Here is a 27,717-nt window from a genome sequence, read left to right as displayed (position 1 = left end):
CTGACATACTTGCCAAAGCGTGACGGATGCTTTATCCACGTGGATAAGTGATAAAATTGGAAGCATGATACGCCGGCTGGACCTTTAGGCCACCAGCCGCCGACGACACCAGTCCAAAAAAAAATGGGTTTTCGATTTTATTTTAGTTTTTTTTTGCATATTTTCGCATGCGTTGTGAACGGATTCGTAACAGTGACAATACAATGCGGTGATTCGGATGTTTCGTAGTTCTTTCGGAGTCTATGGGTGTTGTTCTTGTTTACCCTCACGTATGTTTACATGTTTACCGGCTTATTTAATGTACCTACCATGGTTACGTTGAAAAAGGGGGGGGGGGGCATGAATACCTACTCGATTTTTGTAAAAAGGGAAGTGATTTTAGAACGTATGCTTATGAAGCATTATGATGTGGCCGTCTACCTTGACAGAAATAGATTAATAAATATATTGACAATGTTTTTTTTGATTGACTTAAAGAAACCTCAGCTTATCAAATTAATTAATTTATTGTTTGGAGAACCAACTGCTTACAATTCAGAATTATGATGTAGCTTAAGTAACAAACGGCCAATTATAACAAAATAAAAACGATAATTTGGTAGACACATTGCAGTGTTGTATTAAATATACAGTTATTTTCCTATAAGTGGTAAAAAATGTAAACATACCGACTGTCCCTTCTTTAACATACTTTTTCTGTGGTGGGTATCAGATACTTAAGTATGATCTTTAGATAATGGTGTATTATTGCGAAAACGGACTAGAAAAAATAAATAAAGTCCATGACAAAACTCGAGAACTCAAGCTTGGCTTACAAAAGTTAGATCTAAAGACAATTCGGTTTAACTTTTTATACCCAGACTTAAAGAAATGTATATTTGAATTGTCTTGATATCCATCACAGATATCCTCGTCCTTTCATAGTCTAGTTTTAACCTATATTTATCTGTATATTGGACTAGTAATTTATGTAAAAAATATATAAATGGGTGGGCGTTATTGTTACTGTAGACCTTAATGTAAAGCAGCCAAGGTCTACGTTCCCCATTCCGCGAGTAGATATAGAATGCTAGAATTAGTTTCCAAATGTGAATTGTGCCTAAACGCGTAATTTCTAATGTATTGTACGTTCACCGGTTTAACGTTTTGATCTTGTTAAAGCGATTTGTCGGTTTCCCGTAATATCAGTCAGATGATGGAATTTCTCAGCATATATTGACGTGAAATCACGTTCTTGTTCCCTGAGTTCTCTCAGCCATTTGTACGGATAGTTGCCCCTCTTGAGACGTGAAATTATATCGTGCCTAAAGATGACGCATCTCTTTATGAGGGGCTCTATGCACGGATTGTTTGCCCTTCTTGAGACGTGAAATTATTATATCTTCTCTTAGAGTCGATGGCACCTCTCTATGAGGGCGCCATATGGGCGTTTTCAGAATTCTGGACGCCCCAATTAGCATAAGTTGTTAACAAAAAATAATTCGCTGTCGGTTTTGTGACGATAATTAAGCATGAAATTTCAATAAAAATGTTGTTTTCGTGAGTTTTATTTCATGAGTAACTATCGCGGTAACCGAAGACAATATTTAGACTGATTGTATGCTTAATGTCGTCACAAAACTGACAGCGAGTTAATTTTTGTTAACAACTTACGCTAATTAGGGGGACCCAAATTCTGAAAATGCTCATATGCACGGATAGTTTGCCCTTCGGGTATTTGAAGCAGCTTTACTAACTTATAGTACTTACTTGTCGAATGTTTTAAACATGGCTACGGTCAAAATGAACACAGGAACTTTACGATCTGACAGATATTTCGATCGGCCGCCGGTTATTAACTAGTTTATATAATTAGCCGTGACACTCTTACTAGTCTTACAAAGCTTAAAATTCGGCTTATTGTATAGTCATATTGTAAATATATAACCTAACCACAAAATTAAAATTTTGAAAAAACCCCCGACCGCGACCTAGTGGACCGATTTTCATGAAACATGGCTAAGAACACTCCCGATTAACTCAGCTTTCAGACTAAATCAAGATCGGTTCATCCGTTCGAGAGCTACGATGTCACGGTCTATATCCCGGTCAATATAAGTCTAATGAAAATAACCGTGAATCATTCAAAACTCTTATTCAAAACTCTTACGATGCCACAGACAGACACACACACAGACAGACAGACAAACAGACGGACAGACACGTCAAACTTATAAACACCCCTTCGTTTTTGCGTCGGGGGTTAAAATAATGACTTTCGGTTTGATTAGTGAGAGGGTCACATTGGGCAGGTCTTGGCTTCATGCTATCGGCCAAGAGTTTAATTCTAGGCGTTATAATTAGCAATATGTTTTGATATGATGCTGGCTTAGAATAATAATGTAGATTCGGAATTTCGGATTATTTTAGGGAATGGTATGTAGGTACCTACACATGTAATACATCAAACGGTGTATTTTTAAATTGTTGCCTACTTGAGTCGTGGCTAAAATGCCGGGGCGACGATGAAATTGAAAATCTTGGTTGCTACTGCCATTTGACATATTAATCGTGTCTTTGTAACTACATACCTACACATGAGATGACGTAGCAATTCATTAACTATTAGCTTGTACATTTTCAGGTTATTTCGGCTTATGAAATTGAACAAATTTTTATTTTTAAAATAATTTAACCGTCACAAAATGGACGTAGGAAACCGAGCAGTATTAACTTACTCAGTGCCTAGAGTGGTGTCAATTCTTGACGAAACGAACGAAATAAGTGCCCTAGTGTTATTGGCACTAATCTGTGTTACAGCTTGCTCAAACGGTTTTAAAATTAGGCATTTAATTAGTAGATTTTGTGTGATATATGCTAAGATTAATATTAAATGTTATTTCCTTTTATTCATAGTTTAAGTGTAGCTTACGCGAGTAGTGACGCCTAATGAAATAACCAATGAAATGTGCCTATCTACCTACGTCTATTTTGTGATGATGTAATCCATTTATTTGTTTATATATAACTTTGAAATAGACATCCTGGTGTTAAAACTTCTACCTACAGGCAACCAATCTGAATCTAGGCTACTGTAGAACCACAGGACAAGTCAAACTGACTTCTATTCAAATAAAGCACGGTGTCAATACGTTAGGGTTCTATAGTAGGTACCTTAGGATTCTAATTGGTTGACTGTACAAAATAGGTTTAATTTACTGAACCGATTAAAAAAAAATTGATCATTACAAAAAAAAATGATCATTGTTGTTGTGCGTAAATATTACCATACTCATTTATATTATGAATTAATATTCTACTTTTCAGATGTTTAATAATAAATAACTTCGGATTTAGTAGCTTGTTATTAGGCAGGCCTAATTACTTTCGAAAATTAATGGAGCAAAACTCTGAATGTAGATTTAAATTAACATATTTTATAGTTTTCCCAATAATTATATTGTAGATAAAATTCTCTAGTGCACCCCATAGATGCACTTATATTCTTGGAAAGTAAAAGGTAATATTTTAAAATAATTAACCCTTTTACTCCATTAATAATCGATATTTAAGGAAATAATTATTTTGAAATATAACGCTTATTATTGTTTAATGTTATTTGTCATACAACATAGATTATATATAAACTGTAGCCTTATAACCGTAATTTCCTTTTTTAGATGTCGTGAAGTTATTTTTAAGAAACGAATATGATTCGTCATGAACATAGTTTGTGGTTCATTTTAAAATAATGATAGTGTTTATCATTTTTCCTTTAGCAGATCTCAATATAAATGTTAGATTATTGTATACACTTACGATTAATTTGAATAAGTATTTTTTAATCTGTAAAAAGAAGTAAAAAATGTTGCAAACGCCTTTAGATTGGCTTTTGCAATATTCGTACTTAAAAAAAAAAACATTTAATAACGTGAACTGTAGGATCTAATGTAATTTTGTGATCGAAATATAAACACGATAGGTCGAACGAAAGACGAACAGTATTCTTCCAAATTCTGGCCAAAATGATAGTTATGATGTAATAAATATTATTCATGACATGGCATTTCTTTTGTTTGATATTTATGGCTTATCCCTTCTCTCAATTATATTCAATGTGTTTACTGAGATTCATTTGCGAATTATTATATCGACATATTTATGCCAGACATAAAAATAAACTAATTTTAGTTATTACAAGCTTTATTAAAGTTAATGGCATTTAACCTTAATAAAGCTATATATATTAAGGTTAAATGCCAAATGAATGTCAGTAGGTCAGTACCTACATGTACAAAATAAACATTTATTTTTTTCTTATGTTTGAGCATACAAGGATTCAGGTTAGACCAACTTATTATAAAACCTTTATACTGACGTAATTATTATTATTGAAGTATCCTACTTTAAGGAAATATGTGCATTTTCAAAAGTTAAGCAACATTATAAAGCTGTCTTTCAACCCTTAAATGCATAGTGATGTATACATATATGCATCATATATTTTTGACTTGAAAACATGTCGAAATTCGAACAAATCATTGTCACCTTTATTGATTTTACGCTTTAAATCCCGATCCATTCTAAAACCTTTAACCCTTCACAGGCGACTACACTTGGAATTGCGGCAACTGCATGATTCCGGAGCCCTGGGAGGAGTTCACCTCCCCTCCTCTCGGCGGCAGCCACCCCACCACCCCGCGCGGCTGCCGGCCCGGCGCCTGCGCGCGCCCCCCCTACCCTAACTACCTCCCCGGGAAAGGCCCGAGGCCCAACAGAGGCAGGAACCTCCCCTGGGCACCCAACTTCGCCGAAGATAGATTCAGGGGCCAACGCTGCAGAAACGGACCCACGCCATACTGGTAAAACTGTACATATATGCAATGGATTCGATTTGAAATTGTAGAGACTTTTGATCTCAATGGTGTACATATTTTTATTTGTGAGGTTTTGACGTAGGCGGAAAACTTTATATCTTTATTAAAAAAAGATATCGAGAGTTTATATAACATGGAACTTTAATAAGGAGTCAAATGTTATTCTGGTAGAAGCGATAAGAATGGCTATTAGTATATTTTAACACATTCACTACCAGACACATTAGTAACCGGTCGTAATTTATAACCGCCCGCTTGTATGACGAGAACCCGCCCAGCGGGTTCTTCGGCATTTGAGCAGAATTCTCGAGTGCCCATCAGGCGGGTTCTTGATTACGAAAGTGTTAAAACGTAATCGCTATTGAATGAATTTGAGAGTTTTTGTAAAACGTTTGCGTGATAAGATGCATTTTTTCGTTTTGTCAAATTGTTGAGTTTGTTTCTAAAGTGTTTTCCATGGGTTTTTAATCCGATATCTCCTTGTTCCTTTCTTAAAGGTTATTTTCGTTTGCAGCTTGTACATTCATTTTGATTTTCCTATTCCAAACTCTGTTTATTTTAAGTAATGGTTTAAGTTTATAGCTTTTTGTAAATTTCCCGCCTTTTCTTATAGTAATTCGTTTGTTTTATTGTAACCTAAGGTTCTTTTTATTAACATTAAAGAGTTTGAAAGACTTATTCGGTGTTTTATTGGAATTAGTTAAGCTTTAAATAAAATAAAAATAGCAAACCTTACAGCTCAAGACGATTTCTAATATATATTAGGTAAATAATTACAAGACCTACGTTATTCCATTTCCTCCAAGAAGAATCTAATTTAGGTACGTCATTTATTTTTAAATATTATTCTCATCAACGTATAAAAATAAAACAGAAATTTTGTGAAAATGTATAATTTAATCTCCATATTATTTTGTCACATAAAAATTTTCATGTCACTTTTATTAGAGAGCAGAATACTAAACACAAATAATGAACTTAAACAAAAAAAATGGCTCTTCAAACTTGGCACAATATTGAGCAAAATAACATACATAACTTGGAAATTCCTGATCTGTTTTTAATCCCGGATACAAAATGACAGTTATTTTGACAAAACAACGGAATTTACATACATACAATCACGCCTGTATCCCATAAATGGGTAGGCAGAACACATGAAACTACTAAAGCTTCAGTGCCACTCTTGGCAAATAAGGGGTTGAAAGAAAACGAAACTGTGACATTGCAGTGACAGGTTGCCAGCCTCTCGCCTACGCCACAATTTAACCCATATCCCATAGTCGCCTTCTACGACACCCACGGGAAGAAAGGGGGTGGTGAAATTCTTAACCCGTCACCACACAGGTAACGGGATTTAAATAGGTAAAACCCGACTAGAAATATATGACTATTGTCAGGAGGGCGCTGTTATTCTGATGTACGGGGCGACAGTTCAGTTTAGTACGAAGAAAATAGTTCTAATAAAATTCCGCAAGATGGCGCGTAGTCATATATTTCTGGTCTAGCTTTATAATACAAACGAACAGTCATTTTAGTATCCGGAATATAATAAAAACAAAAAGGGGCGGTAAAAAAGTAACTCTGAATATAATTCGGAGAAAAGGCAGGCTCTTTCTATTAAAATTACCTAGCTGTAAAATTACTGTGAAGTTATGAGTATGTTATGCTAGCTAACCCCTCGTGTCAAAGCACTGATCAGTGCATAAGAATTTTAATCTATTGTTTTAACACATGGTACCAGACAAAAAATGGCGCACTACGTCAGAAACTGGTCGTAATTTATAACCGCCCGCTTGTATGTTGAGATCCCGCCCAGCGGGTTCTCCGGTATTTGAGCAAAGTTCACGAGTGCCCAACAGGCGGGTTCTCGATTTCGAAAGTGTTAAATATCAATATTGACGGGCAACATACGAATTGTTAAGCTACTAAACAAACAAATTTAATAATCTGCGCAAAAATATTTACGCAATTAAGATCACCCTACTTTTCAGTCACCCCGTTTTATGATATTTTCTACTATGCTGCAACTCGAATAGGCTTAAAAGAATATATTATTAAAAAACTAAAAACGTAACCTAGATTAAAACTGTTAAACTTGTATTTCAGATACTGAAATGTAAAATCCTTAAATTAAACTCGGTTCAACTTTCTTCATTATACAGTCACCGGCATAAATATGTGATGATTTATGTACCTTGTCACATTAACGCCTTGTTTGAAATGTTAAAATACATAATTGTCAAACTATTAAATGCGACAAGGTGCAAAAATCATCACTTATTTATGCCGGTGACTGTATAGTGCAAGGAAAAACTTCAATGACCATTTCATACTGTCTTCGGTCAGTGCGATAGTTACTCGTGAAATAAAACTATGGAAATGGATTATATCGCGTACGAGTGAAAAACCGTTGACCACGAACGCTGTAAAGTGTTCGAAACGTCGGGATAATTCGTTTCCATAGTTTTATTTCATTATTATTTTCTTAACGTTTGCATGGGCGGTGCTATTAAGAGCGCTGATAACTTAGTTTGGTTTGGCTCTAAGTTTACTAGTTTAGGAGTTTCATTAAAATCGCCGTCAATAGAAATTGTCAACAATCTAAACAAACCATTCTATAAAATATCAATATTCTAGCACAAGTTTATTGTTTTAAAGGTTGTGGATCATAATGTGAGATGAATTGATAAAATAACACACGGATTTAGCCAGTATCTGATGAGTTAGAATGGAAATTAAAGAAATTTTGACTACAAGGTTTGTTTACATTGTTCACAAATTCTATTAACGGCGACTTTACAAGACATTTGATCGGCCGACTGAATTGGAGGCAATTCAAACCTTATTCTACGATGTATCTAAAATTGCGCCGTCTAAACAAAAAAAAAAAAACTTAAAACCTGACCAGGAATATAATGACTATTGTCAAGAGGGCGCTGTTATTCTGTTTTGTGGTGACAGTTCAATATAGTATGAAGAAAATATAGTTAACTAGCTTTTGCCTGCGGCTTCGCTCTCGTTAGAAAAAGACAAAAAGTAGCCTATGTCACTCTCCATCTCTTCAACTATCTCCACTTAAAAAATCACGACAATTCGTCGCTCCGTTTTGCCGTGAAGGACGGACAAACAAACAGACACACACACTTTCCCATTTATAATGTTAGTATGGATAGTTCTAATGAAATTTCGAAACATGGCCTTAGTCATATATTTTTGATCAGGCTTTAACAATGTCGCATTTGATGGACCGGCCGAATTCTATATAACCTAAATAGTCCTCAATGTGTCTTAAACAAGGCCTTTTAATAGGGCCCTTTTTTTCAAAGTTGTCCACCCCACTTTTTTGTAACATGGGTTTTTTTTTTAATATGGATAGGTAGACGTTTGACCACGATCACACCTGATGGTAAGTGATGATGCGGTCTACGGTGGAGCACGCTTACCTATGAGATACCTATTTACTCTTGCTTTAAAGAGACCTGGATTCATACTCAAATTCGCGAGGTCTTTCGATCCTGATAGGAGAAAAAAAAATGTCCCAAGATTTCCATACATTTTTCAGACCTTCCATTCCGTTACCGCCGTATAAAATGTATGAAAAAATGGTAACGGAATGGGAAAAAAACCTTTGGACACTTTTTTTCTCCTATTAGGCTTGAAAGAGCTCGCGATACGGAGTGTAAATCACATAAAAAATTCCAAATACAAAAAATGTCGGGTGGACAACTTTGAAAAAAAAAAAATGGCCCAAAAAGTTAACGTTTATTCATCGCTGATATTCTGGTGTATCCACGGCAGGAACTTAGCCAAGTCCGTGAACACGACGTAGTGCGTCGGGTCGCACCGGTATTCGTTCTGTCGCGCCACAGACAATGAGACCAGACCACGCAGGTACCAAGAGTTGCGCATTAGAAACACCATGCCACCGCCGCTGTCGCCGTTGCATACTGAACTACCTGAAATTATAAAAGAACACTTTAGTCACAGTATAATAAAGAGTACTATCGTACAGTATGGCCACTCCCGCTCCCCGCTGAACGTGCAGCCCACCCCCTCTCGGTTACCTCACAGTTACCGCCTGTCAAAAACGCGAACAGTCGACCTGTCATATTTCACTCATACAAGCATGGTACGCGTTCACCTACACGAGCTTAGACTGTGTGCTAGAAACGCGCCTCTTTCATATAGGTATTTGATCGCCAGTCTCCGAGGTGTACTTTAGTGACTGGCCGAAACTAAACCGAAACCAAAACGGCTTAGAAGATTTCTTAAAATCGTTGAAAAAATGTATAAAACCACTTTTATACCTACTCATATTAACTAGACCCTACTCTTAGTCTTATACATGTAAGTATTTTTTTTCTTTTTTGCGTTCACTATATGTCGGTATTTTGTCAGGAACTTAAAATCCTGGAAAAGTGAGCCCATAGCGACCCAACAATACATTTTTTTGAGTTTAGGCCCGGCCGACAGATGCGGCCATTTTTTTACCGAAACCGAAACTACGGCCGAAACATGATTTTTGGTCCGAAACCGAATCTTCGATCGGTCACTACACTAGTTTAGCTATAATTTGCTAGTTGCCATTCACATAGGCACTTTGGCTTTACGACTCCGACAGTACACACATTATTCGATCCGATATCGGATGTAGGACCGATATTCCATACATTTAAGCCGCCATCTATAATTTTTGCCTTTGAAATCCTTCCAGCATCCGATATCGGATCGGGTAAAGTGAAAACGCACTAACACATTTACACGGGAGCTACTATCTTTTGTTCATTTACTATGTGTACGCTTACTAGCTTTTGGTGGGACTAGTGCCTAATTACATGCAAAATGAAATAAAACCATTAACCTGAGACTATGAAGTAAGAAATGAGTTATAGGAGAAGACTTTAAATTAATTTTCCGTAAAGTAAATAAAATAAGTAAAGAGTGTAGTAAAATGATTTGTGCAGTATCGAATGTGTTAATAAATTATTAAGGACAGAATGTCTAGATATAATTAGAATTCGTTAAATTTAGCAGATTCGTTACGCATAACCATAATAGCCTTTAAGTTAATTATCTATTAGCTCCTAATCGGTTAATATAACAAGATGAGCTTGTATTATCATTAGTCTTAGTAAGCCTTAATGAGATAGTGGGCAATTGATTCTCCATAATACAAACGTAGTCGTCCTTATTTTCCTCTCTGGAGTTTGACATTATGAAAAAAAAAAAGTTTTCTGTACTCCGGCCGGAAAGCGTCAAATTTCAGGCCGCTGCGGAACCGAGGTCAACAAATATGTGATCTGAGGCTATCTTATTCACTAGCCAAGGTGTGCATGCTATTTTTCTGATCGACGGAACCAGGAAATGGTAACTTCGTTTAGCGCAGCGGCCTGACACTTTCCAACCGAAGGACAGAAATAGTTATTTGTTATACAAGGGGGCAAAGTTGTATTTTAACGCCAAGTATAAATAAATAAATAAAATAAATAAATAAATATTGGGGACACCTTACACAGATCAACTTAGCCCCAAACTAAGCAAAGCTTGTATTATGGGTGCTAAGCGACGATATAGATACTTAAATAGATAAATACATACTTATATACATAGAAAACATCCATGACTCAGGAACAAATATCTGTATTCATCACACAAATAAATGCCCTTACCGGGATTCGAACCCGGACCGTCGGCTTAGCAGGCAGGGTCACTACCAACTGCGCCAGACCGGTCGTCGGATGGAATTGAAAAACGAGCAAGTGAAAGGATTCTAGAGGTATAGTTGAACCACCAGCGAAGCGAGTGGTTCGAGAATAGAATCCTGAACTTCCGAATTTTTTAACACACGAGAAGTAAAATACATTTTCACCCGAGTGTAACTCAAAACTTTTCCCCTCACTATAGCGACGAAACTACAACGCAAAAAATGCGTTTATCACTGCTTCCAGTAGTTCCACAGGTGGTAAATCATCTTTATTACTAGATTCACCTACTTTTATCAATTTTAAAGCAGTTAATTTGACTTTATTCAAGGTCAAATTACTTTACCCACTAGTGCATAAAATGCGTTTTTACCCGCTGGTATTAAAGGACAAAACACGTGTTTCCGAGCTAGTGAGGGGAAAAAATATTTTTCACAATGTCTCAGTCCAGGGAGGAAAATTAGAACTACGTTTGCATGAAAATAAAAAACCCGCTTTCGGGTGGTAGTCACCTTTCATCTTCAGGATTAGAGTTAAATATTAGTTGAGTGTTTGGTTACGTTTTTAGCAAGTTTTTTAGTGAGTATTCATTACAAATCTGACATACTTTTCCTAGTGCCTGTTCTTTTATCGACGGCTCCTGTAAGCAATGGATATATTTAAATACTTAAATAGATATGCTGAAAGAGGAATAGAGATTAACAAGATAATATACGTAGCTGCTGACTTAGGCGAAAGATATTTACAGCATAAGCTACCCAAACGAAATGAATTAATAATAAATGAGATTTAAGAGATGAAGGAAGATCACATAAAAATATTATGTATAGATCTACAAGCTACTTACAATTACAAGTCAAATATTCTTAGGGCGAAATTAACTTCTGAGTCACTATTTAACCTCACCTAAGTTAGGTACCTACTGTTTCTGAAAGCTACAGCCGCGGTCTTCGCGCCTTAATACTTAATCATTCCAAAATATAACTTCGGTCTCCACCACAAACCTCGACATAGCGTCTTTGTAGCCAACACAGTATGACATACACATTGTGTAGTCTGAAGTAAAGCGAACGATGAACTGGCTGTAAGACCTGATGCAGGTCTCCTGGTCTATCACGGGGTCCACGTATGACAGCTTTTCTATCTCAACCTTTTAAACTACGTACACATAATATACATACATACATACAGTCACGCCTGTATCCCATAAAGGGGTAGGTAGAACACATGAAACTGCTAAAGCTTTAGTGCCATTCTTGGCAAATAAGGGGTTGAAAGAAAACGAAACTGTGACATTGCAGTGACAGGTTGCCAGCCTCTCGCCTACGCCACAATTTGACCCATAATATAAATTTATGATATACATACCATCTTTTTATCCTGCACAGTATGTGTAGTCCGAAGTAAAGCGAGCAAAGAGCTCGCTATAAGACCTTGTACAGGTCTTTTGGTCTACCACGGTCATTACGAAGGCCAGTTCTACCACGGTTTATTGTCCCCACCTCTTAAACTAGACACAGTATACGTACCATCCTTGTTGCCTGCACATTAGGTATGTGTAGTCCGTAGTAAAGCGAGCGAACTCGCTTTATCTAAGACACACATGTGACAGATTTTCTTTGTCAACCTTTTAAACTACAATTAATATACGTACCGTCCTTGTAGCCTGCACAGTACTTGTAGTCCGAAGTAAAGCGAGCGAAGAACTCGCTGTAAGACCTGATTGCAGGTTACTTCGTTTACCATGCACGGTCATCAGAAAAGTCAGTTCTTCTGTCCCTGTCTTTTAAACCGCACACGTATACGTACCATCTTTGTAGCCTGCACAGTATGTGTAGTCCGAAGTAAAGCGAGCGAAGAACTCGCTATAAGACCTTATACAGGTCTCCTGGTCTACCACGGGCATTTCCACTAGGGTCAGCTCTTCGGTCGCTACCCCTTTGTCATCGAAGCCCCAACCGACCACCTGTAGGGAATAGAAATTGTATTAAGACCTTGGCAGTTATTTTATGAATGTCAAAGATACATATCTATAAAACTCCCGTGAGACTCAAACATATTTAAAAATATTTTAAGCGGGTTACTCACGTGTTAAGTCGATATAACGTTCGACATGTTTCGATCCATTTCCGAGGATCTTTCTCAAGAGTAGCGATCCCGCCTTTACATGTCGAGAGCGCGACGCATACTGCGGGCGCTTGCTCTGTGTGCGCGGCTGCTAAGGGGCTTGTCGAACGTTATATAGACGACTTAACACGTGAGTAATCCGCTTAAAATATTGTTAAATACATATCTAAAGTCGCCGTTAATAGAATTTGTGAACAATGTAAACAAACCTTGTAGTCAAAATTTCTTTAATTTCCATTCTAACTCATCAGATACTGGCTAAATCCGTGTGTTATTTGATCAATTCATCTCACATTATGATCCACAACCTTTAAAACAATAAACTTGGCTAGAATATGGATATTTTATAGAATGGTTTGTTTACATTGTTGACAATTTCTATTGACGGCGATTTTAGTTTAGATTGTAGCTTTTAGTAAGGAAAATGTAAGTGGCTTTTCTGCTATCAACCCCTCTTTGCCGTGTTGAACCACTGAGATATAAACACGGTTTGTCATATATCTCTAAGAACATAACATTCATTCATAGTTATAGACACTATAGACTATAGACATACATTGCATCCATGTTTAGACAATGATAAAATACTCTTAGAACAAATTGTTATCTTCATGGAAAATATTTTAATTCGTATTCTGTGACCGAATGGCCGAGTGGTTCGAGGCATCTTCGGCTATAACGGAGGACGCTGGTTCGAATCTAGATTTGCACACATGGAGGCTTTGGTCATTATTTCTTTGTGTATGACATTTATTTTCAGAGAAATGTCAAAATAACATACAATCATACATACAATCACGCCTGTATCCCATAAAGAGATAGGCAGAGCACACGAAACTACCAAAGCTTCAGTGCCACTCCTGGCAAATATAGGGTTGAAAGAAAACGAAACTGACATTGCAGTGACAGGTTGCCAGCCTCTCGCCTACGCCACAATTTAACCCATATCCCATAGTCAATAGTAATAATTTAAACATAAAACACTTTGATAAAAATTGAGCAGTAAGCTTTAAATGTGCTATTTTTATGTAGGTAGGTAGGTACTAGTGTTTGTTCATCGCACACAGTCTGATCAGTAAACAGACATCGGCAAACACGAGCAGCGATCAATTAGCGGTAGATTATTTGATACCATCCATTTCACAAATTGAGGTAAATTTAACAAAAATGCTTATGAGATAAAATTGGGAGGTGATTTGAGGGTCCGCCACTGGGTGCCATAATTACTGTTCGATTCACGATACGTAGTAAAAAAATTATGCTCTTCAATAAGGTTGGTTACAATATGTTACAATCTAGAACACGAGTATAGGTCCTTAGAGAACAGTATATAATTATTTCATTTCCACGACATCAAGTCTACTTAATTTTCTTGCCACAATCATTTGGGGTCCAACTGCCTCATAATTTACTGATATAGAGTATGTGTACTCGTACTAATCCGACCGATCCTTTCTTTCCTATGACATTCGTGACGTCCACTTCGTTGCCCGACCACAATCACGCTGGATTAACGAAGTCGCTGTGCGTAACTCGCTCTCTAAGCTTGACGCTCGGCTGACATCCCGGTTATAAGGCGCGTTTTAAGACCCGGTTATAAGACCCGGTCATGACATGGACTATGTACTTACAGATCCCTTCTTCCCCATGACATTCGTCAAGTCCACTTCGTTGTCCGGCCACAAACACGCTGGACGAACGAAGTCGCTGTGGGTAACTCGCTCTCTAAGCTTGACGCTGACATCCCGGTTATAAGACGCGATGTAAAATGACAAACAAAAGTCGTTGTAGGTTATCATGACATGGACTATGTACTTACCGATCCCTTCTTCCCTATGACATTCGTCAGGTCCACTTAGTTGTCCGGCCACAAACACGCTGGACGAACGAAGTCGCTGTAGGTAACTCGCTCTCTAAGCTTGAGTACGCTGACGTCCCGGTTATAAGACGCGTTGTAAATGGGCCATTTTTTCAAAGTTGTCCACCCCACTTTTTTTTGAATTTGGAAGTTTTTATGTGGTTTCCACTCAGAATCGCGAGCTCTTTCAATTCTAATAGGGGAAAAAAAGTGTCCCAAGGTTTTTTTCCCATTCCGTTACCACTTTTTTATACATTTTGTATGGCGGTAACGGAATGGAAGGTTCGAAAAAATGTATGGAATTCTTGGGACTTTTTTTTTCTCATATCAGGATCTAAAGAGCTCGCGATTCTGAGTATTAATCGCGTAAAAAATGGGATGTTACAAAAAAAGTGGGGTGGACAACTTTGAAAAAAATGGCCCAAATTGACAAACAAAAGTCGTTGTAGGACGCCATGACATGGACTATGTACTTACCGATCCCTTCTTCCCTATGACATTCGTCAGGTCCACTTCATTGTCCGGCCACAAACACGCTGGACGAACGAAGTCGCTGTAGGTAACTCGTTCCCTGAGTTTCAGAACGCTCGCGTCCCGGCTGTAGGAAGACGCGTTATATTGAGGGTGGACTCTAATCTCGGATACCTGTAATGGCAAAAATGTTCATATTAAGCTGAAGCTGAATCCAATTAAGGTAGGCACTGAAAGAATGTAAAAATACACACACCCTGTTTTTATTGAATTCCGTTAACTTTAAGAGAAAATTCATTACATCAAATACAATTAATTTTTCTAAGAAACTAGCGTATTAACTTTTGCGGTTATCGAGTTATTAACAAAATAAAGATACTTAATTGCTGAACGCGTGTCACGCGTGTGTCACGGCCTTTACCAATTCCTAATGATATTAATGTTTTGACATGTGCCGTCAATCACTTGACACTAACTTGAATGTTATTCTTAAGGGTCTCTCACACGAATGAATTCATTTTTTATGTATGAAGTTTTTTTTTGCGAATTTAACTAAAAGTTTATACAGGATGGTTCCTGATAATGAACCTAACGACGTGTCGAATTTAACGGAAAACAAAAAAAACACGGTGTAACATATCGTTGGATTCTGCAGTGACAATAGAAGTCCAAAAATCAATAACAAAACAAAACTTTACGCTTCCCTAGAAACACAGTGAGTGTTATGGTTGATTACACGATTGAAGCCCTTGTGAATTACAAGCTATTTCATTTTACTTCTTCGAGATACTTGTATGTGCTACTTACCACGTGTTTCAGAGACATATCAGTTAAGGATGGAAAGGAAAACTCACCAGTTTAATTTGCACGCCTTCCACCGACGTCCTAAGGTTATGCTTCCCCAGGTACACAGTGAGTGTGTTCTGGTTGACGACTCGACTGGAACCCTTGCGAGTAACGCAGTGGGCCGCTGTGATCACGTGGCTTCGAGATACCAGGGTTCCACCGCAAATGTACTTGTTGTCCACAGTCTGGAAAGGTATTAACAATAATCATGTGGATGTGTGTGTGTGTGTGGTTGGCAAGCTCTTTCCAATGGGGCCAAAATTTGAAGGAGTTTTAAGGGACAGATTTAGACTAAAAATGCATTCTTACTATCATCATTACAGTTATGAATACCATGTTTCCACTACCCAACGGTTGCCTGGTAGAGATCGCTCTTTAGCGATAAGGCCGCCTGTTGTTTACCTCTGTAATAATTTATTGTAATGTGTGTGTTCCTATGTACATTTCTGAGGTTGTGCAATAAAGTGGATTTGTATTGTATTTGTTGAAAATATACCAATGTAATTGCAATAAGAGTTTTGAATGATTCACGGTTATTTTCATTAGACTTATATTGACCGGGATATAGACCGTGATTACCTTTTTGATTTTTGTCGAGCTCCCGATATTTCGACGCAGTTGCATGCATCATGATCACGGAAAACTGACGAAGGCGGGTGGATGTTAAAGTTGTATAGACAGCGCGCGATCTACCCTCCTTCGCGCGCGTCGGCTGCGTTCACTTTCAGCGTTACCACTGGTCGCGTTCACACTCGATGGTCTGTCCAAACACACTATACTCACAGTGTCACTACGTTTGTTCAATTCTGACTTCACCGGGTTTCAGACCATCGAGTGTGAACGCGACCAGTGGTAACGCTGAAAGTGAACGCAGCCGACGCGCGCGAAGGAGGGTAGATCGCGCGCTGTCTATACAACTTTAACATCCACCCGCCTTCGTCAGTTTTCCGTGATCATGATGCATGCAACTGCGTCGAAATATCGGGAGCTCGACAAAAATCAAAAAGGTAATCACGGTCTATATCCCGGTCAATATAAGTCCAATGTAATTGCACCTCTATGTTAGGTCTATTATTTGTGTTTATGACATGTGGTTTAAAAACTAACTTCCGGGGTTCGGTATTCAAATATATGTGTCTTTCGTGTAAATGCAATGGTGGTTTGTTGATATAAAAATAAAACTCTTATTACAATTAAAACTGCTTTCTTTATTTAATTTCATCAGTAATGTATTGCATCATTGGACACTTCGCAGATGATTGTTTTTTTTTTATTATACCACGTCGGTGGCAAACAGATATACGGCCCGCCTGATGAAAAGCGGCCACCGTAACCTATGGACGCCTGCAACTCAAGGGGTGTCACATGCGCGTTGCCGACCCATTAGAAACTTGTACACTCCTTTTTTGAAGAACCACCAGAAAGAAGAATACTTTAGTTCATCGGGAATACCTCGACAGGGAGCTCATTCCTCAGCCGGAGCGTTCGTGAGAGGAAATTCCTCTGAAACCGCACGGCGCGTGACCATTTAGGTTGCAGGTACATCATCTTTGGTGGCTTAGTAGTCCGATGGCAGCACGACACCTTTTGCCACGTCTGTCACAGGTGTCAAGAGGAGGAGGAGCTGTGGAACGGAGCCTTTTCTGCTTAAGGTTGTCGAGCCAGGCTTTGTGTTCCGTCACCCCGTCGGATAAGTTACGGCGCCATTCAGGTCTCATGCTAGCGCTTGTCTCCCAACTGTCTAGGTTTATTTATACTGAAAGATTGCATATCCCGTTTACAGGAACCTTAACATTGGGCGGCCCACAGGTCTTTTGGCGTCAGCAATTTCTTTTCAATTCTTACTATAAAGTTGGAAATATCAGACACTATGTATTCTGAAGGACTGGAGGGCCGGCTAAAAATCTTTCGCGGGCCGTACTTTCCCCACCACTGATGTAGATCTTAAGAACAGTTAAATAGAATGAGATCTAACCCGGATTTTGACATCCAGAACCACTAGGCACTCAGAATTCCACTTGGAATTTCAGTCCCCCTTTTGCTGAACAATGTTGACAAGTAGGTAACCAAAATTAAGCCTTGTGTGTCTAAATTCGGCATTGGATGAATAGAAAACAAAAAGTGGCAATGAAGAAAATGAATATTTAGTAGGCTAATAGTAGGATATCGATATCTAAACAGTCTTTGCTTTCTAATGTATCTGTTGGCAGAGTCCAGAAAAAATAATATGGTAGAAATAGTAAAACGTAAAAGAATTAAATTGGTGACCTATTCAAACATGTACGTACATACATGTACAGGCAACAAAAAACGAAGAACAGGGCATTCATTAGGTAAGTGTGCATTGCGAAATGGACCCAACTCAGCATAAAATTGCTAGCTGAAAACCAGCGTTGTTTTTTAGGGCCCATTCAATGATGCCACGACAGACAACACACACACAACAATAAATAGTTATAAGACAAGGTACCTACCTTACCTGTAATCGTGTACCTTACCTGTGTTTGGTATAAAGCTATCTGCCACGGCCACTGTCCCTCCAGGGTGGGGCGACCGTTCACCACCAACGGGTTTGGGTTGTTTCTCACCACTTTGCCACATTCTGCCTGAAACAATTACATTTACATATATGATTCCATAGATATCAATCTTCAAAATGTTGGAATAACATACCGCCGCCCTTTGGTACAGAGGGACATATCGACTGAGGGCTCTCATAAACTAAAGGGCTCTCTAAAAAAAAATGAAGCCTGCCGTCCCACTTCTGGGCACAGGCTTCCTCTCACGCATGAGAGATGACATAATATACGATTTTATTTAAAAAATGTATTTTCGCGTCGCGTGTTTCTGAAGTAAGTTTGGCTAGATTTTGTAGTGGTGCCATCTTTAATCCTGATCGTCATTTATTTATAAGAATAATCCAGCTTGCGGTAGCAATTCCAATTACGTTAGGAACTTATTCTATATTTACTAAGAGTAGAGTCAACTCATTGGAACCCTAGACCACCCTACAACCATGTCAAAATGACAAGCATTAAGAGATTTCTTACAATATGATTTATAACGTCACTATTACATAGTTCTACAGTGGCCTAGGGTTCCAATTGGTTGACTAAGTTGATTAAGAATTACGTTAAAGCTTAATAACCCCTTATTCATAAACGTTCACTAAAGCTATCAAGCCAATAATAGTTATTTGTTATACAAGGGGGCAAAGTTGTATTTTAACGCCGAGTGTGGAATTGAAATACGAGCAAGTGAAAGGATTCTACAGTTGAACCACGAGCGAAGCGAGTGGTTCGAAAATAGAATCCTGAACTTGTGAGTTTTTTAACACACGAGAAGTAAAATACATTTGCACCCGAGTGTAACACAAAACTTTTCCCCTTACTATAGCGAGGAAACTACAACGCAAAAAATGAATTTATCACTGCTTCCAGTAGTTCCACAGGTGGTAAATCATCTTTATTACTAGATTCACCTACTTTTATCAATTTTAAAGCAGTTAATTTGACTTTATTCAAAGTCAAATTACTTTACCCACTAGTGGATAAAATGCGTTTTTACCCGCTGGTATTAAAGGACAAAACACGTGTTTCCGAGCTAGTGAGGGGAAAAAATAATTTGTCCCTTTCCGACGTATTGGTGTGATAGGAATGGGCAAACGATTTTTATCGGCTAATTAGTGAGCGTTTATTATTATCGGCGAATAAAGGGATAAATTTAATATTTGATGAAACTTTTACTTCAATTGTTTTAGTCAACGATTAAAATAGGTACCTATTTTACCTATTCAAAAAATATTCTATTCAAGTAACATGTGAATCATTTAATATAGTAATATTACTATTAAATTGTTTTCAAATAAACGTACGAAGATTCATTGTTTTCATACACCTGGCTTAATGGAGTTCAAAGAATTGTGAATCATGTTAATACTATAATAATAAAACAGTAGTGTGTAGTACTCGTAACTAAAAATACGCGAGTAAGTAAAATTAATCCAGGCCTAAGATGTACTTTTTTTTAAATAATAATTGGGCTTACTCTTGGCTATAGACTAGCCAAAGGCAAAGACGCGGCCTACGATTGAGTGAACTCGCTCTGAAGATGCCTGTTCACCCTTGAATTGAAGGTTGCCGGGTTATATGAGCTGGCAAGGAATTCCACTCCTTGGCAGTGCGCATAAGAAAAGAAGAAGCAAAGCGCTTTGTGCGAATGGAATGTGAAATGTGAACAAATGGATCCTTAAATCCTTTTTAAAAGTAAATGAGTTTCGTACCTGTTGCCTGTTGTTGTTGTTGTTAAAGTTGTTGTTATTATTGTTAGGTCTGCTAGGGACGATGAACGTAGGTTGGCCGCCGGAGAAATAGTCGTTCCTGGAATTAAAACGAAAACGTTTTATTGAAACTATTCAATTTATATTCCTACCGTAAAATAAGTAAAAATAGTGCTCGGGCACAAAAGTGCGTAGCCAAAGTGCCATTGAATTACGTAGGATTAATATGGAAGATTGATAAAGAGACAAAAAGAGTTTCTTTCGAGCTGTAAATGTTGAAATATGCTTTCCCTCCACCCAATCTACCAAAACCTTACAAAATAAATAATAGACACTAAAACTATGAACCTATTACCTACGTAAAAGTGTAATAAATGTGTCGTTGTTAGATATTGTCTGTGTCGTATATACCTAACTTCGCCTAGCTTTGTTAAAAGCTGAAAATTAACACTAAAATTAATCGCCTACTTTTTACTCCATTATTCGAAAAACCCAACGTCAATATATGTAAGATTTTTCTAAAATTATTTATTAAATCTAGTATTTTTCTCGCTGATCCTGCACTTAAATAAATGTCATAATTTCAACTTTCACAAAAACAGGCGAAGTTAGGTATATGTACTACTAGGTTGGTACTAGGCGAATTGACGGGGTTTTAAGGTGTTTTTTTTTTTTAATATTTTCTGATACATACCACATAACCTATTTACTAGTCCCGGGACAGGTGAATTTTCGAGTTTTCATTGAAAACACGAGAATAAAAAAACTGCGAGCGAGTCTCGGTCGCCCATTTACTTTACTATAATATAAGAAACATGTGAACCAGAGTTCATATATTAAGCAATAAGATATTATCGTATGAATCATTGTGGTTTTGCATGCGGATGTAAGTATAACAATTTTATTACAATCGTTAGGAAATCGAGGTACGGCCTACTTGGTCAAAAATCAAAACACATTGTTAGGAATTGATGCAGGCGACTGCCATAAGACTTTCTTCTAACAGGGATGCGCGAAGGCGTGTAGCATTTTCAATCAATCAATCAATCAATCAATTATTTATTTATTTTCACATACATCTAAGCCGATATCGGAAGTGCTCTAGTAACATCTTAGCATAACAAAAAAAAATGCCTTAGGGCCCGTTTACACGGTGCGAGAATTTCATTACATTGCGGTATTTGGTGTGCTGATTTCTATGTAAGCTCAACAGTCCGCAACGGGAATCGCATGTGAACTCACTTTTAAATCTGCCCTTAGAGTAGTGTCAAGCAGGATATTACTACCTACCCTTCATCATCATCGTCGTATCTACTAGTCGTCGTGGTACGCATCGGTACCGCCGTCGTTAACCGGTACCCGTTGTCCGGTCTCCTCCTGTCATCATTGAAGCTGCTACCGGTCTGAGTACCAAAGCTGCTACTACCGGTATTGGTACCGAAGCTGCTGGTATCGCTACCGAAGTTGGTACCGGTATTGGTACCGAAGCTGGTACCGGTATTGGTGCCGAAGCCGGTTTGGGTACCAACGCTCTGGGCTGGGATTTGGCCACCACCGCTGTTAACAAGCATGAAAGTGGGTTTAGGTACTACATTGAAGCATATAAGATGGCTCACGGTGGACGCGGAATTGACTAATGTCCCGTTTCGCTCGTTCCGTTCTAACGTGAGTCATACTTATAAAATGCACTACTAGGGTGAAAAGCAAGGAAGTAATTGTGACTAGATACTACATTATTAGTTATATTATAATATTTATAATTTATACACCGTGTTTTATTGGATTACGTCTTCGGTATATAGTGAGGTCCAATATATGAAAAATAATAGTTTTTCGTTTTTTTTAAATTCGTATTTTTTTTTCTAAAAAATACCATACACCTGCGATAGATGTTTTATCCATTGCTGTTGAGAAACGGGCTTTGTTCGATATGAGATTGACACGTCATCGTTTTGACAATTAATACTTATTAGAGTTCATTGTAAAGCCCGTTTCTCAACAGCAATTAATGTAACATTTATCGCAGACGTATGATTTTTTTAGAAAAAAAAAATACATTAAGAAAACTATGCCATTCTGTTTCCTATAATAGTTCTAACTATATGCCGAAGTTAACAGAATTCAATAAAAACACGGTCTATAAACAGACTAGTAAAAACCAGTTGTTTGTGATATTTGGTCGAATATATACTACTATGATAATATCGATAATATAACTGGCATAGGTGTCTGTTCCTCGCCAAGCGCATGGTCTCGTGCAGTTTTAATCGCATGGCTGCGGTAATTTAAACACCATCTATACTCGGTCAAACAAGTCTGTCACTAAATAAGAACAAAGAAAACTATATGCATCCTTTTCTTTAGGGTGCTAGAGAAAAGGATACCTATAGTTTTCTTTGTTCTTATTTACTGATAGACTTGTTTGACAGAGTATAGTAGGGTCACAGTATAATAAAGAGTACTATCGTACAGTATGGCCACTACCGCTCCCCGCTGAAAGTGCCGCCCACCCCCTCTCGGTTACCTCACAGTTACCGCATGTCAAAAACGCGAACAGTCAACCTGTCATATCTCACTCACACAAGCATGGTACGCGTTCACCTACACGAGCTTAGAATGTGTGCTAGGAACGCGCCTCTTTCATATATTTGATCGCCAGTGACCGAGATGTGGTAGGGTGCGCTTGGCGAGGAACATGCGCCTATGGAGGGACCTAGTCTTCAACAGAATGACATGACGTCACGATCCTCAGCATTGAGGGAACTGAGGGAGGGGACAAGAAGAGCGGCATGCACCATTATATTTATAACTTCGTATAAACCAGCGATTTTCAAACTTATTTTCCCATGGAACCCTTTTAGAAAGCAAAATATCTGACGGAACCCTTAAATTAAATGTAATCCTATTAGTAAAATCTAATCATTAGATTCTAATGTGAGGTGTTACCTGAAACTGTTTTTGTTAACCATTTGGTGAATGGTTTTATGGACGAAAGTTGAAGTTGCATATCAGGTAACCAAAATTTACACGGAGCCCCCAGAGAGGCTTTGCGGAGCCCTAGGGATCCGCGGAGCACACTTTGAGTATGGCTGGTATAGACACACAAAGTCGTAAATACTTGACTCTCTTTGCTACTCGTAAGTGCCTCTCGAGAGTCTTTAGAATCAATGTATTGTCTAAGCACTGAAATTACAGAATATTTTTCGTATATATTCTTGAAACTTCAAATACCCTTTTGAAGTTTTAATATAGAATACCTACATACCTAGACTAGGTATATAACGTTCAAAATGCTTTGTAACATGCTTGTAAAGGTTGAAATATTCATATTATTCATCGTAAAGTGATTCGAGTACCAAAAATTTAAATTATTTAGAAGTCTAGATACTTTAAGCTTCGCTACAGCTTTAAATTTGAAAAGAGATATTTGTTAGTAGAAAAGTTAAGGTAACTTGACCATGAGATTTGGAACAATATCAGCTTTCAAACTAATTATGTATTGCTAATGGATTCATACACGGTGTGACATGAGAAAACCCTTCTGAGGGCAAATTAAAGTTAAAAATGTTATATGACGTGAAGCATTTAGTTTTTTTTTTATGTATCTTCATATAAAAAGTAAATGTTATTCGTAACTGGCACTTAAAATAAAAATTTACAATTAAAAAAAAACTTTTTTGCAATGTGTTGCTATAGTTACTTTTTGCCTAATATCTATCAACGAGGATAGTTAGATCATGTCCGATAACGGCCATCCGAAAACCATCATCGCCATCAAAACAGTCTTTTGTTCTGAGAAATGATAAGTAATTGTTATTTTTTAAATGCTTATAACTCTGAAAGTAGGCGAAATCTAGAAGTTTATAAATATGACATTTTAGTCTTCTAACTCACTGCAGATGCAGATACCACTCTTGGCAAAAAGGGGTTGAAAGATATAAAAATTGCGACATTGCAGTGACAGGTTGCCAGCCTCTCGCCTACGCCACAATTTAACCCATATCCCAGAGTCGACTTCTACGACACTCACGGGAAGAAAGGGGGTGGTGAAATTCTTAACCCGTCTTATGTTACATCCTGTACATTGACAATGACTCTTAATATTCCTATTATTAAGTGAAATGTGAATAACTAGAATTTTGGTTTTTCCTTCTTAAGCTACGGTTTTTTTTTTAAATATGTATTTATATTTTGACCCATACACACACATAATATATGTATTCTCTTTTGGTAGTTCTTTAGAATGCTGAAATTGAAAAAAAAAATCATTATTCTATGAGTAAGGATATGATTTACGTTACTTATTTTGTTTATTCGGCAAATATTTGGCAATATAACCGAACTCTTTGGCCACTTCAAGCATTGAAAAAAATGCCGAATACCGAATATTTACCGAAGTTTCGGCATGTCTCTTCTCGTGGTAGCGGTTCATGTTGAAATTCAAGTGGGCATGTTTTATGCGAGGGAACGTACTTATTTGAAGTAAATAGTCCTACGTCTAGTTTATTTTCAACAGTTTGCGACTATTTTAGTAGTAATTTGGGTAAAGAACGTTCGTTCATAATAATAACATACGAGAAAAGTAGAATTAGTATGTGGGTACGTAACGAAATAAAATAATATGTCGGTCTAGGTACCTAGCCTAATTAGTAATTACTTAGTGTCAAAATTCACAAAAGTGTCTTCTACAAAATTTTAATATTGAAAATATGAACGTATGAATGTAATAGGTACTAATTAAGTATCAGCTGCAAAAGTGCATGGCGAATTTTTCAATGAATTCATTCATAATTTCTCCATGCATTTAATTTAAGGAATTCAATCAACTAATATTGGGCCTAGCCAAAGTGACAATCGTTGACGCTACGCAGTCCGGGGGCGTAGTTACGCCGAATGGCATTTCTGCGACGCCAAACGCCGCAGTAATGCAGTCTGGCTCTGTCGCGCCAATACGCAAGAGCGATAGAGATAGATAGCTACGAAAGATTATCGTGATCGTTTGTGCATTTGGCTACGCACACGGGTCTGTCGTGCAAACATAAGTGATAAACTGAAAGAGAAAGCGATCAAGCCCACTGGTGGCGTAGCCGGGAATCGAGGTGGTGGGATGGTGTAGCGGTTTATCACGTCAGCCACGTTAGAGACCCGGGTTCGGCTTGATCGTTTCTTTAGTGTATGGTATCTATTTCAGTTTATAATTTATATATACCTATACTACTTAAAAAAACAAATCAAAAATTATTTAACAAATTAAATTCATTTGATCCCTAGCCCTACATCAAACATAAGTGTGCTAAGACTGATAAGGAGAGCAAGCTACGAGTCGCTTACGAAGGGTTGTGACGTTGGCTAGGTATAAAACCGTAATGGCGCCCTAATTTTGGAAGGAATAAGCCGACAAGACGAAGCCTAATTTCAATTGTATCTCAATTTACGCTCCGATGGGCCAAAATAATAGAGATACGGATGAGAAATTGATCAACAAGTAATTTATTAGTAAGTTAGTTTATAAGACAAGATACGATGAACTGGAGTATTCTATTTATAGGTAAAGTACAGGGGCATTATTTCGACTGGCGGGTAATTTCAACAAGTTCTTTTATATTTTTACTTGGTCGCATATGACCGGCGTGTTCAGGGAACACATGTGGAACTCAGGTTAATAGAATAAGAAATAAGCTTATAACAAGATCACATTATCCCATCTTTTTTGTTTTGATATTTTTAGGGAATTTTAGGTCAGTTGTGATTCACGAGCACTATCTCAATAGGAGACAAAAAGTGACCCAGAATTTATATACATTTTTGTTACTTTCCTCTTTTGTTACCCCTTGTACCTTGTGTTAAAATGGTAACAGAATAAGAAAAAACCGGCCAAGACCGTGTCGGGCCACGCTCAGTGTAGGGTTCCGTAGTTTTCCGTATTTTTCTCAAAAACTACTGAACTTATCAAGTTCAAAATAATTTTCCCAGAAAGTCTTTATAAAGTTCTACTTTTGTGATTTTTTTCATATTTTTTAAACATATGGTTCAAAAGTTAGAGGGGGGGGGACGCACTTTTTTTTTCCTTTAGGAGCGATTATTTCCGAAAATATTAATATTATCAAAAAAACCGGCCAAGAGCGTGTCGGGCCACGCTCAGTGTAGGGTTCCGTAGTTTTTCGTATCTTTCTCAAAAACTACTGAACCTATCAAGTTCAAAATAATTTTCCTAGAAAGTTTTTATAAAGTTCTACTATTGTGATTTTTTTCATATTTTTTGAACATAGGGTTCAAAAGTTAGAGGGGGGGGACGCACTTTTTTTTCCTTTAGAAGCGATTATTTCCGAAACTATTAATATTATCAAAAAACGATCTTAGTAAACCCTTCTTTATTTTTAAATACCTATTCAACAATATATCACACGTTGGGGTTGGAATGAAAAAAAATATCAGCCCCCACTTTACATGTAGGGGGGGTACCCTAATAAAACACTTTTTTCCATTTTTTATTTTTGCACTTTGTTGGCGTGATTGATATACATATTGGTACCAAATTTCAGCTTTCTAGTGCTTACGGTTACTGAGATTATCCGCGGACGGACGGACGGACGGACGGACAGACAGACATGGCGAAACTATAAGGGTTCCTAGTTGACTACGGAACCCTAAAAACGATCTTAGTAAACCCTTATTCATTTTTAAATACCTATCCAACAAAATATCACACGTTGGGGTTGGAATGAAAAAAAATATCAGCCCCCACGTTACATGTAGGGGGGGTACCCTAATAAAACATTTTTTTCCATTTTTTATTTTTGCACTTTGTTGGCGTCATTGACATACATATTGGTACCAAATTTCAGCTTTCTAGTGCTTACGGTTACTGAGATTATCCGCGGACGGACGGACGGACGGACGGACGGACGGACGGACGGACGGACGGACGGACGGACTGACGGACGGACGGACGGACGGACGAACGGACGGACGGACGGACGGACGGACGGACGGACTGACGGACGGACGGACGGACGGACGGACAGACAGACATGACGAAACTATAAGGGTTCCTAGTTGACTACGGAACCCTAAAAATCGTATTGAACAATTTTTTTACCTAATAAGATAGAAAAAGCTCGTGATTCTGAGTATAAATTTCCCATTCCATAAATGTGGCAAAAGAAAAAGAAGTGCTCTCATAAATCTTGGCAGTTTAGAAAAAAAAATCTCTTCAGCTCCTTGCTACTCTTTGGCACCAAGGATTAGACTAGCTCAAGCCTCATTTATTCTTGAGTACCTAACCTAAATCTTGGATCGCTTTCATCTTTATTAATCGAGCGGCAAGGCAAGTTTTAGGATTATTGGGCCGAATCGGGAGTAACGGGCTTTAAGTAAAGTTTTGTTACTTTGAGATTTAATTTAGATCAACAGGACCGAAATAGATTAATTTAGATAGTACAGAAAAAAATCTACAGTAGGTCACGTACAGCCAACCAATTGGATCCCTAGGCCACTGTAGGACTATGTCATAGTGACTTTATAAATCAGATTGTAAGAAATTACTTACTGCTTGTCATTTTGACATGGTTGTAG

At 37.7% G+C, this 27,717-nt stretch overlaps 2 protein-coding genes across 5 annotated transcripts in view; one reads left to right on the top strand and one right to left on the bottom strand.

The window, feature by feature from the left end:
• The window catches only part of LOC125236332 (sex-lethal homolog), a 57,590-nt gene extending 52,056 nt beyond the window's left edge, over positions 1-5,534 (top strand). Inside the window, 1 exon segment of the mRNA XM_048143089.1 lies at positions 4,586-5,534. Coding sequence (XP_047999046.1) covers positions 4,586-4,845 — 260 coding nt within the window. The 3' untranslated portion in view covers positions 4,846-5,534.
• A 2,983-nt stretch (positions 5,535-8,517) lies between these two features.
• Positions 8,518-27,717, bottom strand: part of LOC125236678 (proclotting enzyme-like) — a 56,978-nt gene continuing 37,778 nt past the window's right edge. For 2 of the 4 annotated variants that reach the window (XM_048143582.1, XM_048143581.1), the window contains 8 exons: positions 21,433-21,699; positions 20,146-20,242; positions 18,362-18,469; positions 15,872-16,048; positions 15,024-15,191; positions 12,371-12,527; positions 11,169-11,201; positions 8,518-8,815 (listed from right to left, as the gene is read on the bottom strand). In XM_048143582.1, the coding sequence (XP_047999539.1) occupies positions 8,622-8,815; positions 11,169-11,201; positions 12,371-12,527; positions 15,024-15,191; positions 15,872-16,048; positions 18,362-18,469; positions 20,146-20,242; positions 21,433-21,699 (1,201 nt within the window). In that variant the 3' untranslated portion in view covers positions 8,518-8,621. The remainder of the gene's footprint in view (positions 8,816-11,168; positions 11,202-12,370; positions 12,528-15,023; positions 15,192-15,871; positions 16,049-18,361; positions 18,470-20,145; positions 20,243-21,432; positions 21,700-27,717) is intronic. The other 2 variants (XM_048143584.1, XM_048143583.1) reach the window with 2 other exon arrangements.

The sequence above is a fragment of the Leguminivora glycinivorella genome, chromosome 19, assembly GCF_023078275.1.
Source record: "Leguminivora glycinivorella isolate SPB_JAAS2020 chromosome 19, LegGlyc_1.1, whole genome shotgun sequence".
Taxonomy (NCBI): domain Eukaryota; kingdom Metazoa; phylum Arthropoda; class Insecta; order Lepidoptera; family Tortricidae; genus Leguminivora; species Leguminivora glycinivorella.
The sequence above is the reverse complement of the archived record's forward strand: the minus strand, read 5'-3'. Positions and strand labels throughout refer to the sequence as shown.